Here is an 18,365-nt window from a genome sequence, read left to right as displayed (position 1 = left end):
GATCTAATACAGGAGGGAGCATGGGGGGCCCATTCATTGAAGTCTATTAAAGGTTTATCAAAAAGCCAGGGATCCTCCCAGAATTTTACTTTCCTACCATTTCCAAGTTTCCATATCACTCCTTTAGCTATACCTTCTTTACATTTAGAGGCATGATTCCAAATGTGGGATCCATTTATACTGAGATCCAAATTGATAAAAGAGGAGAGAGAGGAGGACAGAAGAGAGTACTTACTTTGCCAAATTTTGCACCATTCAGAATCGGAATGAAACATTCTTTAGACTTGTTTGGATAGGAGAGCTTCATTTAATGTATGAATCCTCCTGAGGCCCAGACCTCCTTTGCTTTTTGGCCTACAGACCTGGTCCCAGGCCACCAAAGACATTCTTTGCTTATCCTCAACCCCAGACCATAGGAATCTTCTTTGAATTTTCTCGATTGCTTCAGCATACTTAACCGGAATTCTGAAAAGACTAAGAGCATAAATTGGAATACTTTGAAGAGTAGCCTTAAGGAATTGGAGCTTGCCAGCATAACTTAAGAGGGCCCCTTTCCAACCAGCAAGTTTTTTATGAAATTTGTCCACTAGAGAACTCAAGAAGGGATCGGGAGGGGCAATTCCCATGGGGAGACCAAGGTAGGTAGCAGGAAGGTTAGCAATCCTACACTCTAGGATTCTATCGATCCTCTGTTGTCTTCTCTTTGGAGTATTAATGAAAAAGACTTCACTTTTAGCCTAGTTGATAAGCTGACCCGAAGCAGAGGCAAATTTACACAGGGTGCTCTTCAAAACTTTAGCTTCTGAAATACTTGATTCTCCCATAATAATAGAATCATCAACAAACTGCTGGTGGGAACAGATAAGGTCAGCAGAGGATGGTTGGAGGCCCTTAAAAGAGCCTTGCAATACCATTTTTTCCATGGTCCTTCCAAAGCATTCTGCCATAATAATGAAGAGGATGGGGGAGATAGGAACTCCTTGCTTAAGACCTCTAGAAGCTTGGAAAAAAGTAGATGGAGAAACATTAACAAGAACAGCAAAAGTAGCAGAGGTGGTAAGTTGGGAGAAAAGGTCGACAACTCTAGAGGAAAACCCAAAAAAAGTGAGGACTTTCTGAAGTAAAGACCAGTCAACTCTATCATAGGCTTTGGAGAGATCAAGCTTTAGGATGAGACCCTGCTTCTTTGCTTTGACAAGAGAGTGAATGTTCTCATGGACCGTAATAATGGAGTCAAGAATTTTTCTTCCAAGAACAAACCCAATTTGTTGGTGTTTAATTAAGGCGGGAAGGATAGACAAAATTCTAGAGGTAAGGACCTTTGAAATAATCTTGTAAAAAGAATTGCAGAGGCTAATCGGTCTGAATTTGTCCAAAGAATCAGCACCTTGAGTCTTGGGGATGAGAGTAATAAAAGTACCATTGATTTCTTTCAAGAGTTTTCTAGCCCCAAAAAATTCCTTAACCCCATTGGATACATCAGTTCCAACAATCTCCCAAAAATCTTGAAAGAAGAACATTGGGAAGCCATCTGGGCTAGGTGCTTTGTTACCATCAAAGGAAAAAACAACATTTTTAATTTCTAAGATAGAGGGAATGGAGGAGAGGGAAGCATTTTTTTGAGCATCAATGAGACAAGGAATGTTCTGAAGAAAAGAGGATTGGGCTTCAGCATCCAGACTGTGGTCCCTCTTGAGGAGGTCCGAGAAATACCTCTTAGCTTCATTCCTTATTTCATCCTCCTTGACCAGCTCCCCATTTTCCACTACTAGCTTGTTCACCCTATTAACTGCTTTATGCTTGATAGTCGACATATGGAAGAATCTTGTATTCCTATCTCCTTCCTTAAGCCAAATGCATCTCGATCTTTGCTTCCAAAACGTTTCCTCTTTGGCAATAATATCATGGTATTTTTTGAGAGTCTCGTTTTCGTCAGCAATAGACACAGTACTAAAACCATCCTTCTAGATCTGATCCTGTATTTCTTTAAGGTCTTCCTGAATTTTACTCTTAGCCTCAAATATATTTCCAAAACTGGTTTTGTTCCAAAGTCATCTATTGTCCTTCACACTTTTGAGCTTCTTGACAACTTTAAACATAGTCGTTCCCTCAACTTGAATGCTCCACCATTTCTGAATATTTCTTTTGATTTCGGGGTGGAGGGTCCACATTTTTTCAAATCTGAAGGGAAAGTTTCTCCTTCTATTGATTGAGTCAGCAATGAAGGTGATAGGGAAATGATCAGATCCAACCCGAATGTGGGCCGACAAAGAACAGAAGTACTGACTATACCAATCATCAGAGATGAGAGTCCTATCAAGACGCACTTGGATAAGGTCATTACCAGTTCTTCTGTTAGTCCAAATGTAATTGCAACCATGTATTTCCAAGTCATTAAGAGCCTAAGAATTAATAAAATCCATTAGGACCATCCTACTTTCCAATTGAGGAGGACTGCCTCCAAATTTTTCCTCCTCTCTCAAAGGAGCATTGAAGTCTCTCATAACCATCCAACTAAGATTTTTGAATCTGTCCCTAGCCTGAATGATTTTTTTCCAAAAAGAGTTTCTGGCCTTTAAGGTATTAGGAGCATAAATGTTAGTAAGAACCCATGAAGTACCATCTTTTAAATGCTCAAATTTGATACAAGAGAAATTACTGTCCTGAATTATGACCTGACCTTTAACAGTGATAAGGTTCCAAATGGTAGCAATGCCTCCAGAAGCACCTTCGGAGCTGCCACCACTAACATTACCATTTTTGAAGAACTTCAAAGATTCAACTTTTTCTCTACTCATTTTGGTTTCTTGAATTACAAAAATGTCAGGATTACTATCTCTTATCATATTCCTAATAATATCATGTTTATGGGGATTATTGAGTCCCCTAATATTCCAAGAGATTATCTTCATAGCTACTTACCAATTCCCAGCTCCTTGAGAGTCTTTTGGGTTCCATCTGCAATGTTCTTGCTGGCCTCCTTGTCTCTTACTTTGTGGTTAGAGGGTCATCCTGGGGAAGAGGAAATATACCCCACATCAACTTGAGCTATTCTGCTAGATTTCCTTAGTAGAGAAGTCGAGGGAGTAGATCCTTTCTTATTCCTGTACTTTGGTTGCTTCCATTCAGTTTCTATCATAGGAGCTGCTTCCGAGTTGTTGAGGATTTTGGAGATTTCTTCTTCATTGCCCCAGTTAGGAGTTCTGGAATCAGTTGAGACATTGTTCGCTGTTCTTGAGCTCTGTTCTGAGTCTGAGAGGTTCATACCCAAAATTGCACATTTTTGGGCTTCTTGAATTTCAAAACTTGGCATGGCTAGAGAAGAATCAGTCCTTTCTTCTTAGGGGTCAGGGATCTCTCCTTCCTTAGGTTGGTAATCTTTTGCTTCCAGTTCCTTGCCTTCATAAGTGTCAGCAACCACTTCAACTATCTCATTTGAAGGATCTGATCTTTCATTTCCTTTTTTTGAGTTGTACCCAAGGGGCTGACTTTGGTTGGTTCATTTCTCACTACTTCCTGGGTTGAGGGACTAGAGATAGGATTTGTAGTGACTTCCTTCTTTTCCCCCAAAGGATTAAAGCGATTGGAATTTTCTTCCTTATTCTTTGGGTTTTTAACTTGCCACACCATTTTCTCTGGCAACTTTTGATTTTCAATATGGGGTTTAGGCTGGTTAGGTTCCACCTTTAGCTTGTTTGGGTAGGATTTTGCCCAATGACCTACTTTTTTACAGTGGAAGCATGCAAAAGGGATATATTCATATTCGATGTGTTGTTTCCAAGTTCCCAGCTTTGAAACAAGGTCTATCTATTCCGGCATATCTGCATCAGAGGCTACTCCTACACAAAACCTTGCATGAGTTAGTCTTCTTTTTGAAGAAGTGACTGGGTCTATTGAGAGCAACTTGCCAAAGGAGCTTGCTATTCCAGAGAAAATACTTTCTGCCCAATATTCAAGAGGCAATCCTGGAAGCTTTATCTAGACTGGAACTTGCGCCAGGAGAGAATCGTTCATGTTTAGGTTCGAATGCCATTTTCTAAGACCAGAGCTATCTTTCCTACCATCCAAGGGCTCCTGCACAGAATCTTAACCTTATCTTCTTTGCATGAAAAAGAAAAAGACAGAAGGCCTTTAGGTAAAGCCGATACTTCAAAATTTCCCTTGAGGACCCATTTTCATTTAACAAAAGCCCTGACAACTTCAATATTAGGATGCGAACCCATAAATTTCCCTACTAAAGAGTTCGACATACTATTGATATTATGGTCCAAAACCTGGTCAGGGATAGAGATAGCGAACTTACCACCAGAAGGGTCAGAAATGTTCTTAACAGGAGGTAGGGAGGATTTACCAGTTGGTCTAGTTCCAAAAATGGAAGACCATTTCTTTTTTTCCCTTCCTCTGTCAATGGCGTCATCACGTGGAATGGGCCCCCCATTGGACCCTTCCTCCAGAAGCCCAGATGAACCCGCTGTCTCCTCTAGCAAAGTACCATCAGACTGTAAGTCAACAATAGCCTCCGGGATGTCCGAAGGCTTATCCTTATCGCCTATGGGACTAGCAGCATTGATCTGGCTGCACCCACCATTGGAACCAAGGTTCCCGCTGTAGCGTCGTAAATTGTACGCACTTGCTAAAGCAGTACAATTTCACACCTAGTTTAGCACCCGCCTTGGCACCGTTTGCATTTTGCATTGCATTTCTCCTTTAGCACTTAATTAATCAAATTAATTAGGTCTAAGGTCCTATTTCATCATCCTCCACATCATAAAGGTGGGCCCTTTCATTAAAGTGTGCCCCTTTTCATTTTATTCCTCCAATACATCATCTAATCAAAAACCCTAATTAGGCCTTCTTTTGAACTTGGGGGCTTGATTTTGGGGGTCAAAACATCTCAAAATCACTTGTAACTTCGGGATTCTCTCTAAAATCATCATATCTGACGGCCCTAAAAATTTGGTGAAAAGTTGCCGGGACCATGGCGCCCGGAGTGCACACGGTCCCGGACATTTTTCTCGAAATTTTAGGAGCGCGATCCAATCATAAAATAAAGCTTAACCCCAAGAAATTGGTGGGATATTCAATCTCTAGGTCGGCCAAAAATTGGAATTAAGACCTAGGGTTTCATACATAAGAGCTCTCTTTCTTCATTAGAAGGGATCCGAATTTTGTTTTCAGGAATCTCATATGCAGTGAAAGAGCAGATCTTTGAAGACTTCAGCAACTCTCAACATTCATCCTCCAAGCATTCATCAAATCCATTCATTCACTTAGGGCTTTGAAGGCATTGAAGAGCAATAAGGGATCACCGACTGAAGATTGGCTTGTACCCCTCCCTTGGGGTTGGGTATGATTTCATGTTGTTCTCATGTCTTTGCATAAGCCTCATTATGTCACTTGCATTCATGCTTTAGATCACTTGGCATCTTGATTTGGAGCATTTAAATTGTCATTTACAAGCAATTAGGGTTTACTTTCTAGGTTGCTCTAGTTTGCTTACTTGCATTTTAGATCTTGCACACACACAAGGTCTGCACACACACTACTTTTACAATACACACAAGGTCTGCACACACACTACTTTTACTATACAAAGGTAGGTCACTATACATCCAAAATGTGACCTACCCTACATCATAAGATCATCTCCTATCCCTAGGGCTGGTGGCTGGAGAGTGACGACTAGATGCTCCTTCCTAATCCGACCATGCAGGTGGACCCATAGGGGTATACCGTGATATAGATCGTGAGTGACTCCGAGAGGAACTCCTATGATCCCTATCCATAAGGATCGCGCGATACGAGGTAGCCTCGGCCTGAGCTGCTGCTAGATCACGCTGTGCCCGTTGAAGGTCCTCTGATAGAGCTCGCTCTCTCTCCCTCCATATCTCTACCTGTACTCGAAATGGGGAAAACAAATCATCATGCCGACCCGCGTTCCCTTGAGGTCTATAAGCAACCTGTGAGGAACTAGGGATCTGCGCCATTGTGGAGATATCTGTCACTGCTTGCTGGATCAGAGAACGCCACTCCTGCACATTAGCTGTAGCAGTAGAACAGATTTTGTATTAGTACCATTTTATATCATCAAAACATCAATCAATCAATATAAACCTACTATACCTAGATCTCCCTCACGCCAGTAGGGATCGTGATATGGTAGCATCTGTGACTGGGAACTACTAGGCTCCCCACGCTCGAATGATCTATGTGCGATGGGTACAGGTCTCCGTATCACCTCGTGTTCCCCCTTTTGGGGAATAACGGGAGTATCTAAGGCTATGGTATCATCTCCTGAATGATGGGGAGTTGCATCTGACTCCTCCTCATCATCTCTATCCTCCTCCTCCTCGTCATCCTCATCCTCATCTGCATCCTCATTCTCCTCATCATCATCTCTATCTGTGTCATCTTCCTCTCCTTCCTCCTCCTCGGCACTAGGCTGATCTCCTATGGGTGGATCAGGTCCTCCTGCCTCCTCATGACCCTCTCCCTCCTCTGGCTCCTCTGATCTGGATCCCTGATCCTTATCTCGGTCTCCATGTCTCCATGGACCTGGATGGCCTGTCGGGTGATCTGGTGGAAAGATAGGCCCTGGGTATGCTCTCATAAACCATGAGAGATACCTGCGCTGTGCCCTGGGGTCTGTAGCATAATCAATGACCACATCCTGGTCAAACCCCTCTATATCTGTGATCTCGATATCATCTATTGTAGGTCTCGCTACTGCTCTGGGTCTGGGAAGGACTCGTGAGTGTCGAGAGTAGATGGGCACATCGGCTGGAACACACTGCTCTAGCCCAAACTGCCTCCGTACTCGGTCAAAGTAGAATGGAACTATGATGTGTGGATATCGCCCTCTCAGTAGGCGGTTCCTCTGTAAGCATGCTAACTATCTCTCCATCCCATCCCATCTGTGCATCCGCAGATATGGTCTCCATACAATCACCTCAGTTGTCAACCTGTCAAATGTCACTCTCCAATACAGTAGATCTCCAAATCTCCACTCGCTGGTAAGTGGATAAGCAGATACCCTAGGTCACTCGCTAGCCGCACTCATCGAATAGCCGACAAGCCTGGTGCATGTAAAGTGCTCAAATATCCACACCTGCAGAAGTGTGCATGTCATCAAGCTGCAACCCTGTCCGAAAACATACTCCTCAAGGTCGTGATAGAGATGTGCAAGCATACTCCGACCCCAGGCGTATACTCTCCTATGTCTCTCCATAGCCCTGATGCACCATGTGAGACCCCCATGCATGTGTGTACCTCGCCCATTAGGGCAGACAGCTAGTGCAATGATGGCTATCATAAGACGTCTCATGAGGGGCACCTCTCCTGTAGGATGTAAGAGCCAGCTGACCATGATACGACCTCTCGTCTCACTCGGCATGACTCTCCCTATGCAGTATACCTGCTCCCTCTGATGATCCTCTACTGATTGATCAATCGCCTATGTCACGGTAGCTCCTCTGATCGGTAGGCGAAGAATGCGGTACACATCCTCAAGTGTCACCATCATCTCCCCTACTGGAAGCTGGAATGTGCATGTGTCAGGATCCCATTGCTCCATGAGTGCCATCAGCATCACAGGATGAAATTGAATGGTCGGCATAAGAATCATAGACCACAAACCTACTATAGACAATGTATCTCTCTCTTCCTGAGTCAGCCGGGGAATCTGATCTCGCAAACTACAAAGAATCTGCCCCGCCGTGTCCTCTCTCATGTATGGGAGACCCTGCAACACAAAAACATCAATGTAATCAGTAATCAATCATCAAAATCATCTATGCCAAATACGCAAACTGACGAACATCGAAAGTTGACCCCTGCCAAGTCCTGATTGGGACCATGGCGCCCTGAGGGGACCATGGCGCCCCACTGGGACCATGGCGCCCCTCAGGGACCATGGCGCCCTGGTGGGACTATGGCACCCTGGGTGGGACCCAGGGTCAGATTCCAGGGCCCGCTTTCAATCACAGAAAATTCGAGTCAACAGAAATGTAGAAAGTCAAAGTTCAGTCAACTCACCTCGTTTAGTGGCTCGTCGTCGATCACGGCCTGTCGCATGATCTCAATCCTCGCGGGACGCTCCGGTCGTCGTGAAGGAATGATGATGGCTATGTGGGCTCCGCTGCAATGAACAATACTCAGAATCAACAAAGTGACAAATGCAATAGTCAGTTTCAAGGTATATACTTTCATTCCTTTACCTTTACTTTCAAAACCCTAATTTTCCCTAAATCACTCATTTCATCATAACTTGAGTTTGGGAGATGCGATTTTCGAACCGTTTGTTGCGTAGGAATCGTATTTTTGGTCCCTTACTCCCTGGATGTTCCAAAATGTGCTCTGATGAAGCCTTTGTAGTTAACATCTCTCATCAATAATCGCTCACACAATTTGTTGTAAGTAAACATGCTACCCTGTTTCACCTCCCTAATAAGCAAGCCGAAACAGGGGGGGCATATAGCTACTCACAAATTTCATCACTTTCCTTAGTAAGCATTAGGTGATTTTGTGATCTAACATGTGTTTTGTAGGGGGCGGTTCCTAACTGTGTACTGCAGATACTGCTAGGGGCTTCGTTCGACGAATTTATGGATATATCCTTTTTCAAATAATGTTTACTTTCCTGTACTTTAGCTTGCATATGCACGTAGTACTCATATGACCGCTAAAGTGGGGGCTAAATGTAGCATCGTAAATTGTACGCACTTGCTAAAGCAGTACAATTTCACAACTAGTTTAGCACCCGCCTTGGCGCCGTTTGCATTTTGCATTGCATTTCTCCTTTAGCACTTAATTAATCAAATTAATTAGGTCTAAGGTCCTATTTCATCATCCTCCACATCATAAAGGTGGGCCCTTTCATTAAAGTGTGCCCCTTTTCATTTTATTCCTCCAATACATCATCTAATCAAAAACCCTAATTAGGCCTTCTTTTGAACTTGGGGGCTTGATTTCGGGGGTCAAAACATCTCGAAATCACCAGTAACTTCGGGATTCTCTCTAAAATCATCATATCTGACGGCCCTGAAAATTTGGTGAAAAGTTGTCGGGACCATGGCGCCCGGAGTGCACACGGTCCTGGACATTTTTCCCGAAATTTTAGGAGCGCGATCCAATCATAAAATAAAGCTTAACCCCAAGAAATTGGTGGGATATTCAATCTCTAGGTCGGCCAAAAATTGGAATTAAGACCTAGGGTTTCATACATAAGAGCTCTCTTTCTTCATTAGAAGGGATCCGAATTTTGTTTTCAGGAATCTCATATGCAGCGAAAGAGCAGATCTTTGAAGACTTCAGCAACTCTCAACATTCATCCTCCAAGCATTCATCAAATCCATTCATTCACTTAGGGCTTTGAAGGCATTGAAGAGCAATAAGGGATCACCGACTAAAGATTGGCTTGTACCCCTCCCTTGGGGTTGGGTATGATTTCATGTTGTTTTCATGTCTTTGCATAAGCCTCATTATGTCACTTGCATTCATGCTTTAGATCACTTGGCATCTTGATTTGGAGCATTTACATTGTCATTTACAAGCAATTAGGGTTTACTTTCTAGGTTGCTCTAGTTTGCTTACTTGCATTTTAGATCTTGCACACACACAAGGTCTGCACACACACTACTTTTACAATACAACTTGGCTATTCGTGGAGGTGGAAATCACCGAAGCGGGGGTTTGACTAAGGCAAAACCCTATATAGCTGCCCAAACACCTTTTCAGATATAAGTGCAGATTTCGGGATTCAGACGACGCCGCAAGTTGCAGATCTGAAAGAAGCAGACGGAGACTGAATAATACACCAAGTTTCAGAGCAGAAGACCAGGACAGGGGCGTGGGGCACCCTGGTCCTGCCAGGACAGGGGCGCTAGGCGCCCTGGTCCCTGGGACAGGGGCGCTAGGCGCCCTGGTCCTCCTGATAGACAACAATTTTTAGCATTTCCGACAGTTTTCCAGGTTGCAAAGTGGCAGTTTCAGGTGCAGTTTCAGGTGCAAAATCAGGACAGTGGCGCCCGTGCCCCCGTCCCGAACATTTTCACTCAGATTTTGACTCCGGGTACGCATCTGCATTCTTGTCTTGTCCTTATGTTTGCAGCTTTCCATTGTTTAAGTTCAATTCTGCAATCTTGTTATTAGTTCATACTTGCATTTTGGGGTTAGGAATTGAACTTGCATAATCTTACCTTTCAATTACAACAAAGGAATAGAAACCCTAATAGGTAGCCCTTGGCTCTCTCTTTCACCAAAAAGAAGTAGCCAATTGCGCGATACCTCTAGGCTCTTTCGTATTCCGTAATGTGTGACAAAAGGTAGGATTAGGACATGTTAGCCTAGTCTCGCTTTTTCCCCCACACACCCGCCTTGCTGAGAATTTGAAATTTGAGTTCGCCAATCACCGCCAGCTACTCCCGCTTCCACCATTCCGAAATTAAATATTTTGTTAATTGATATATAAAATAAAATTTAAAATCATTTTTATATTTCTCTTATTAGAAGAATTAATGGCTTTAGTTAAAAATTATTAGCTATGAACCAATCTATGTATTTTTTTATTTCATAAAATTATGTTTTTAAACTTAAATCTATTTTTTTAAATGATATCTTAAATTTTGATTATTAATTTATTATCTTTTCTTGTAACTAATGCAAGAAATAAATATGGGAGTTAAGAAGGTAAATATAGGGAAGTGATGGAAGTGGGAATTCGTTATTGGGATTGCATACATACACAATTCCCACCCAAAAACACACTACACACCACTTACCTCAAAAATATTTATGGTGTGCATGCATTAGCACAACATTCAAACTAGATGATGACAATACATTTACCTAATGTTCTTGAAGAAAACCAATTAGAAAACAAAATGTTAGGGAAGGATTATTTTTCTATTTTAAATGAAAACTCTACATTAGACTCCCCATAAGGAAAAGTCTTGATTTGCATGTAGTTTTTTGTGGATAAAAAAATAAAAAAGGGCATCCTATATGTTGTGTGGAGCCCCCATGGAAGAATACTTTGCATGCTATGAAGGAATTTTAGAAGAAATCATTTGACCTCGAAACAAGAGGAGAGATGTTAAAGAGAGAGAAATAGGAAAGTGAAGGGGACAAGGAATTGGAGGAATGGACAAGTATTTAGAGCAGATACTTGAAGGGTTTCACGAACTCTTGATTGGGTGCTCTCAAGATTGATTCCATTACACAAGTATTGATTGTAGTCTTATTTATTCATAGCTTAGTGAAATAATAAGAATGAGAAGACCAATTCTATATAATATGTATAAATATGATATACTCCTATTTCTCCTTTGAATTCTTGTATATCATTGTCCATACCTTAGAAATAACCTTATTTTTGTAGGCTTGAGAAAAAAATAAAAAATCTAGTTCTTCACCCCACTCCTCATACATTGCTCATATATAGTGAGATATCAAGAAAGTTTGTGGACCAAACATCATTATTGCATAGTAGTTCTTTCCTCCTAAATATTTTATAACTTTTTGCCAATGATTTCATTATCAAATTTATTTTATGCATATTTGTATAGTATTGCAATCCTTATAAAGCATCTTATTCAAGAATTTAAATCATGCATTATGTTAACTTCTTTAAAAGATCTATTAATGAAGCTATTAAAACGTTCTAATAATTCTAATCAAAATAATGATTAATGGGAGGGAACCAACATTTAGAATCATGATTTGGGGGTAGAACTTGAGAGAAATATAGGATATATGGAGTCAAGACTTAAATAACTAAAGTTATAATTAGAAGTTGAAATGATGAAGTTCACTATATAGTAGTTATTGCACCAAAGGGTTCTAGGATCTCAAAAGGTTCCACAAAGTGATATGCAAGTTTGGAAGACAAAAATTAATCAAGCTTGTCCGTGGCTAATTTATTAGAAACACTCTCTCCGATACATGACTATTTTGATGTATATATTTTTTTCATTTATAAATTTTCTAAAAATCCACTGCATTTACCAATTGCTAATCAATGTAAGTTTGGTCTTTCATATTTTCTAGTTCATTTGGATCCACAACTACCATGTCCGAACCTATTTGTTAAGCATACAATACTTGAGCTTACGAACCTCCAATGAAGAAATGAGAAGTGTGTTTATGGTTAGTGTTATCATATGCAAACTCAATTAATGGTAAGTAAGTTCCCATCTTTTTGTTCGCTAAGTCCTCAAGAATCTGGTTCACTCTCTTTTTGTTGATCAATCTTAAGGTGATGGGTTGATCTATAGTCCAATTTACTTCCTAATTATGTGTATGTTTTTCCAAAAGCTTGACATTATCCAGGTGTCTCAAATATGATCTTATCAAACTTACCTTTATTAAATATGATATTCTTTAGTACTCCATGAAACTAAAAGATCTCCTAAACTCTTGGAAGGTATACATGGACACCTGAATGTAATTAGAGAGATTGTTTGTAAATTATAATCTCTTATATTGTTTGTAATTATATGTTTTTTTTGTTGTATTTTCCATTTGAGGATACATTGATTGATCCATTTAAAATCATTGAATGTATTTACTATTGTTGAGAGATGCTTTTGAAATCCCTCCAACCTTAATTTAAAAAAATTAAAACAATATATATACATATATTATTATTAAAACGATTAAAAAATTAAAAATCTATACATATAAATTATTAAAATAATTAAAAAAAAAAAAAAGCCTTTCGATACCTTGCTCGGCCGAAAGACTTATTAGCCCCCCTCCCGCTCTAGCTATTTTGGAATGTGGAAATGGGGGACCAAGTGCAGTCAGCGGATATATGTAGGGTCAAGTACTACTCAACCAAGGATACCCCACCACTCGTCCTCCATGTAGGCACCATGTGGCGCCACACAGACTCGATTGAGCCCTACTCGACCGAGTATGATTTCTTTTTCGCTCGCACTTAGCCAAAAATACGACACAACACTATGCTTTCACCCCTAGTTCTTCACCCCACTCCTCAAACATTGCTCATATATAGTGAAATATCAAGAAAGTTTGTGGACTAAACATCATTATTGCATAGTAGTCCTTGCCTCCTAAATATTTTATAACTTTTTTCCAATTATTTCATTATCAAATTTATTTTATGTATATTTGTCTAGTATTGCAATCCTTATAAAGCATCTTATTCAAGAATTTAAATCATGCATTATGTTAATTTCTTTAAAAGATTTGTTAAGTGCCTTATTTTATATGCCCATTTTAATGCATTTCGTGTGGTTCTTTCTTCTTTCCTTTTATTATGGCTTACTCCCATCAAGAATAACATGTGTGTTGCTCTTGCTATGTTTTAGCATGGTAAGTAAAGAATGGTATATTTCCCTTTTTCAGATTTTCACTCATATCAGTTTTAATTATATATATTTATTTGTCATTTTACTTTGAAGCTATTTCTAATATAAACCAATATTTATTATATATAATCAATTCTTAATGCATTGGGCAATGCATAGTTTCCTATGTATTTTTTGGTAGGAAGGATGTTTTGTTTTCTTATAGTATAACTTGATTAGTTAGCCTAGTAATGGTTCTCATAAATACTCTTTGACTCTTTTCTTTTCAAATGATATTCGATTAATATATGTATAGGTTATGCAAATTCTTATGTTGAAGTATTTTTATATTCTAAAGGAATGATTGTTTTGATGGATTTAATTGTTAATTATAAGTATAAAATTATCCTGAGTATAGTTTGGAATTTGAGTCATGAGAATTGAAATTAGGTCACTCTTCAGATGAATATTTATGTTTATGTAAGACTAGACTTGTAGAATTTTATCAATCATTATTGTATATAAAATATTGATACTAATAGACAATATTTGTTTAATTGTCTTAATAAATTATGTGATAGGTTATAATGATATTACAAATAAATATAAATTAAAATATATTTTATGAAAGGAAATATACAGGTTAAGTAAAAAAGAAAAAATTATCAAATTTAAATATAATACAATTGCAAAGTAATAAAACATGCATATGAGTTATAGACTGTATGGGAAGCATAGTTGGCTAAGGGCTTTGGGTTATTCCCATATAGGTCTTGAGGTCAATTCTCATTGGCCAAAATAAACAAATGTATGTGGTTTGTGGATAAATTCACACATTTGTAGGGGATTAGTCTTGCCTCCTCTTGCCCCATTGACACCCTAACTTGGCAAAAATAAAAGTAAGCCCAAGGCAAGCTCTGGTGGGAATTGCTAGGATGATAAAGTGAATACACATAATCACCACGTCCTACAATTATGGAGAGAAAATTTGCATTAACAACCATACAACCGGATGTTGATGTGTCTTTTAAACATGAAAAATATTGATGGTTTAGTTGCAAGAGCATATAGAAGGCTTTTAATCGAGATCATTATATAAAAAGACATTGAAGCTCAAGAAACATGTCAAATGTTGTTAGAACTTCCATTAGTAGAGAGCAATAGAAAATTTATAATCTAAATATTTCACATGAGGTGCTCAAACTTGTAACTATACACAATGAAGAGAATAATGAAGAATAGACAAAATCCCTCATTGATAGCTATTAAACAAGGGCCTCTTCTATGGAAGAATTTTCATTAATTGATGTAACTAGATCATAAATATATAATCCTAAACAAAGAAGTGACAACAAGTGGGAGCCAAGGCAAAGTGCCACTATTGTCAAAGTTTTTCCAATGTTTTTATTTATCCCTCCATGTGAGTTGGATAAAGGATTGACTTCTTCTTATTAGAGTTGTTGTACAAACCATTATGTGACATGGAAAGACACATTTTTCATGATAATAACTCCATAATAGAAAAGTGGGTTTCATACAAATTTTAATCCTTGGTATGTGGAATGAACAACAATTGTAGAAAATATTGAAAACACGAGTGATTATGAAATTAAAAACAATGAAGTTGTTAGGGAAATACCAAATAGCATGAATAAGAAATTATATCTAGCATCATTGTCAAAATATATAAATTTTTGAAATAGATATGTTGGGCAGAAGAGACATTGATAGACATACAAATTGGTCTATGCACATATCAAGGTGAAGAGTACATAGTTGTAGAAATCAATTCCATAAATAACACATGAAGGATCGTAGATGTCTCATACATGATGATATACCACAATGGATCAACTCCACAACCCTTAAATGGTAAACAGAAAATGATATCGACATAATTATAACATAATCAGAATGGAGTGTCATTGTTCATGATAATCAATAATCAGCTTGGTAATGAATTAAAAGTAGACAATCTGAATGCAATTTTTGAAAAGTCGAGACTTCACAAAACAGCAAACCTCTTAATCGTGAACGTCATTAAAACTCATTCATTCATACCCTATTTACCTATTTTATGATATTTCCGCAAAGTTCCCTCCATCGGTACTTAGAAATTTCCGCCAAAATACCTCCACCGGTACTCTTCCCTGTCATATTTCACCATATTTCCGCTTTCGAAATGAATGGACAACTGGCAGCGGGAATTTGCTATCAATCAGACTAATTTCCAGGCAATGATGAAAAAAAGGCCGAACAGATTCATCGTTCTGGAACGGCTGGGGCAGCGAAGCGATTTCATCAGTTATAAAATAAGGGTGTTTGTGGTATGTACTAATTGAGGAATAGCGGAATTTATCATTTGTCTTTGAAATGGAGCTTTACGACTACGAATTGGAACTGCAATCGGAAATCGTCAGCTGGAAATCTTCGCGCGATGTGGATTGTCTCATGAAATTCATTCCTAAACCGCGGCATGTTAAGTTGGGAATGAAAGGACTGGTCTGGTCAATTGAAGCCCTGCCGCTGCCTCGTATGCTACCTGGATGCTCATCTTTTTCTTTCACTATAATGAAGGTAAAACAATCAAGAGGCCCTCTCTCTCTGTCCACAGATTCTGCTGCGCCCGATTTACCTGTAAAATTTAAGCTTCTTCTTCAGATATTCAATGTGTCCATAAAGTCTCTGTCCCTGGCGGAGGAAGCGTTGGATAAATTGTATGCGTTTTCACGCCTGCATTTCCTAGCCGAAGAAGATAACCTGTGGGAGATAATTGCAGACGCTGAGATCTCCGCGGCGGCGTGCACGACGGTGAGAGAGGTAACCCAGGAAGCCGCAGAGGCGGCAACGGCTTTTCTTCTCGACATTAAGCCGCCGCGGCGTTTTTCCTCTAAAGCAAAGGCAAAAGGCAAGGGTTTAAGATCTGCGAGATCTAGGCGTCGGGGGTTTGGGCAGCAGGGTTGGGAAGCTGTTTCAAGACCATTTAAAGCTAAGGCCGCGGAAGAGGGAAATGTCCTTCAATGGTGTAGCGTCAAAGTGTTGGAAAGAATGTATCCCTGTTTCGAATTTGAGGTTGCTGTACAGGAATTCTTGGAACGCGATGATCTGATTTTGCAGATTGGCCTTGCCAATGACCGCGCACTGAAGGTGAGTGTGCTGCTCACAAAGGACGCTCGTACGACTGTCGTTTGCTCACAGGAGGGAGTGGAAACCAAGACGTCCTTTGGCTTGGGTTACCTGTTGCCCAACATCATAAGAGATTACATTAAGGCCGCTCTAGAGAAAAATGATTCCCAGCAGAATAACATTGTGGAAGGTGTGCTACAGCATGTGGCTGGGTACTTGGCCTCTCTGGCAAGAGTATGCGTCATTTGTGGGATGCATCTGCCGTTGGGGGTTCCTCAGTGGAGCGTTTGCAGTGACATTTGCAAGGCTCGGCAGCAAGCTTTCATGGGTGCCCTACCCGGGACGAAGGGTTCGGAGGACAGTTGGGAGTGTGACGAAAATGCCCTGCCCAGGACCAACAGTTCGGAGTGTAACGAAAATGCCTTACCCAGGACCAACAGTTGGGAGAGAGACGAAATGCGCAGCATTAAATTGGCTACGAAGATGCATATCTGAGAGTGACAAAAATGGTCAGCATTAACTTGTAATTTTCTTTTTTGTTTTGTTTTATTTTGGGTGTCCTTCCACTGTGCAGAACTGTTATTGTATTTCTATTTATATGTAAAGAACAATCTCAATTTTCCACTACCTTGGCCTATTGATATGATGGTCTATGTTTATTTCTTCACAACTGTAACAGCTGTACAGTGGGATCTGTTCAACAACCTGAATGTTGGAAACTTAAGTTGAACTGCAAGCTTATAATTTTTTGGTTGACGGGAAGTTTTTGTTTTGACACTGAAGCTGAGCCTAACACATTTTTGTTATATTTGGCAGGTGACACGCTGTTAAGCAAATAATGCCTAAGCTGATGCAATACATGGCTATCCATTTGGGATGTTTGGCATCTGACATGTAGCAATCAATGAATATTGGTAGATGGGTCATTGTGACATGCAGATAATAATTATTATTTGCATCACCTCCTCTTGGAAGGACCAATATTTTATGCCACTTTTACTGTGTGGCATCCCCTTTTTACTATGTTACTGTGACATTCTCATGGTCTCAATATCATGTTTTCTACTAGTTACCTGTTGTCCTGATGTAATTTGTATAAAGGCGAAACTCTATTATTTAGACTATGATCGAATCTTTATTTTCGATGCTTCTAAAGATTCATTAACTAAGGTTGTGAACCTGATACTTTATTTTTTGATATAATTATCAAGAAAATGGTGAATTCGATTGTTTTATTTTTAAATTATGACATAGATTGCAGTTATACCCATGTCATGATTGTGGGACTAACTTGGTATTGATGATGATGTATGTATGAGTAGGAGTTAGTTTTGCAGGTGTTTGGGGTGCAACAAAAGGTGGACCTACTAATTTATATCAGAAACAGGCTTGGCTTGGGTCATTAAGACATTGAGTTTTCCTGGTTACATAGATTGATGATGATGTATGTATGAGTGTGGGTTGGTTTTGCAGGTGTTTGGTGTGCAACAAAAGGTGGGCCTACCAAACTATACCAGAAACACTTTCGGGTCATTAAGACATTGAGTTCCCCTAGTTACATGAATTGAAAATTTGTCATTATTAAGTATATCTATATCCAATTGTGGTTCACCTCCCTCCAATCAAATAATTTGCTTAACTTTTCCCCCTTTGAATTAATAAAAAAATAAAAAATAAATGAATATATAATAATAAGACCTATAGTTGTGAACTAAGTCATGTTTATTGGTGCACTGATTTGGCATCACATAATTGGTTGTTTTTTTAGATTTACTGAAATCTTTTTGAGAAGAGTATTGACATGCACTTCTAGTGCTTCACTAAAGGACACATTTTGCCCAATTACCATCTCCACTATTATCCCTGCCCCACAATAAGGTGAAGAGGCTGGGGGTAAGGCAAAGCAGGGGCGATTTTCTAGTGTCCCAT

General features: G+C 39.6%; 1 protein-coding gene across 1 annotated transcript; it reads left to right on the top strand.

Moving 5' to 3' along the window:
* Positions 1-15,441: 15,441 nt before the first annotated feature.
* Positions 15,442-17,607, top strand: LOC131048546 (uncharacterized). The gene is made up of 2 exons (XM_057982540.2): positions 15,442-16,945; positions 17,253-17,607. The coding sequence occupies exon 1, from the start codon at positions 15,684-15,686 to the stop codon at positions 16,929-16,931; it is 1,248 nt and encodes a 415-aa protein (XP_057838523.2). The 5' UTR covers positions 15,442-15,683; the 3' UTR covers positions 16,932-16,945; positions 17,253-17,607.
* Positions 17,608-18,365: the final 758 nt, after the last annotated feature.

The sequence above is a fragment of the Cryptomeria japonica genome, chromosome 9 (genome assembly GCF_030272615.1).
Source record: "Cryptomeria japonica chromosome 9, Sugi_1.0, whole genome shotgun sequence".
Taxonomy (NCBI): domain Eukaryota; kingdom Viridiplantae; phylum Streptophyta; class Pinopsida; order Cupressales; family Cupressaceae; genus Cryptomeria; species Cryptomeria japonica.
The sequence above is the reverse complement of the archived record's forward strand: the minus strand, read 5'-3'. Positions and strand labels throughout refer to the sequence as shown.

Coding starts and splice junctions, on each gene's coding strand:
- LOC131048546 (XM_057982540.2), top strand. CDS start 15,684: ATGGAGCTTTACGACTACGAATTGGAACTGCAATCGGAAATCGTCAGC.